Consider the following 256-nt stretch of genomic DNA (forward strand, 5'->3'; position numbering starts at 1 on the left):
TCCCGTCCCCGTGTAAGCCTGCCAAAGCCGATCTCACCCGAGGCACCGCGGGTCCACGGTGATGGGCAGAGCACCGCGGCCGGCTGGCTGAGCCGGCGGCAGAGCAAGGTGCCGGAGCAGAAGCAGGAGAAGGCGGGAAAGAAAGACAACAACCACACCAAGGAGGTATGGAGAAAAGGGGGGCAGTGAGCTGGGAGCGCTCCAAAGCATCCTCCTGCCCATGGACCATGCCAGCATGGGGGATGTCCCCCCCTAC

General features: G+C 64.8%; 1 protein-coding gene across 1 annotated transcript in view; it reads left to right on the forward strand.

The window, feature by feature from the left end:
* The window catches only part of PLIN1 (perilipin 1), a gene marked incomplete at its 3' end in the record, with an annotated part of 3740 nt that extends 3575 nt beyond the window's left edge, over window positions 1-165 (forward strand). The window contains exon 6 of the mRNA XM_009573079.1: window positions 28-165. Within this exon, the coding sequence (XP_009571374.1) occupies window positions 28-165 (138 nt within the window). The remainder of the gene's footprint in view (window positions 1-27) is intronic.
* Between the last annotated feature and the right edge of the window lie 91 nt (window positions 166-256).

Source organism: Fulmarus glacialis, unplaced genomic scaffold (assembly GCF_000690835.1).
Source record: "Fulmarus glacialis isolate BGI_N327 unplaced genomic scaffold, ASM69083v1 scaffold30172, whole genome shotgun sequence".
In the NCBI taxonomy this organism is placed as follows: domain Eukaryota; kingdom Metazoa; phylum Chordata; class Aves; order Procellariiformes; family Procellariidae; genus Fulmarus; species Fulmarus glacialis.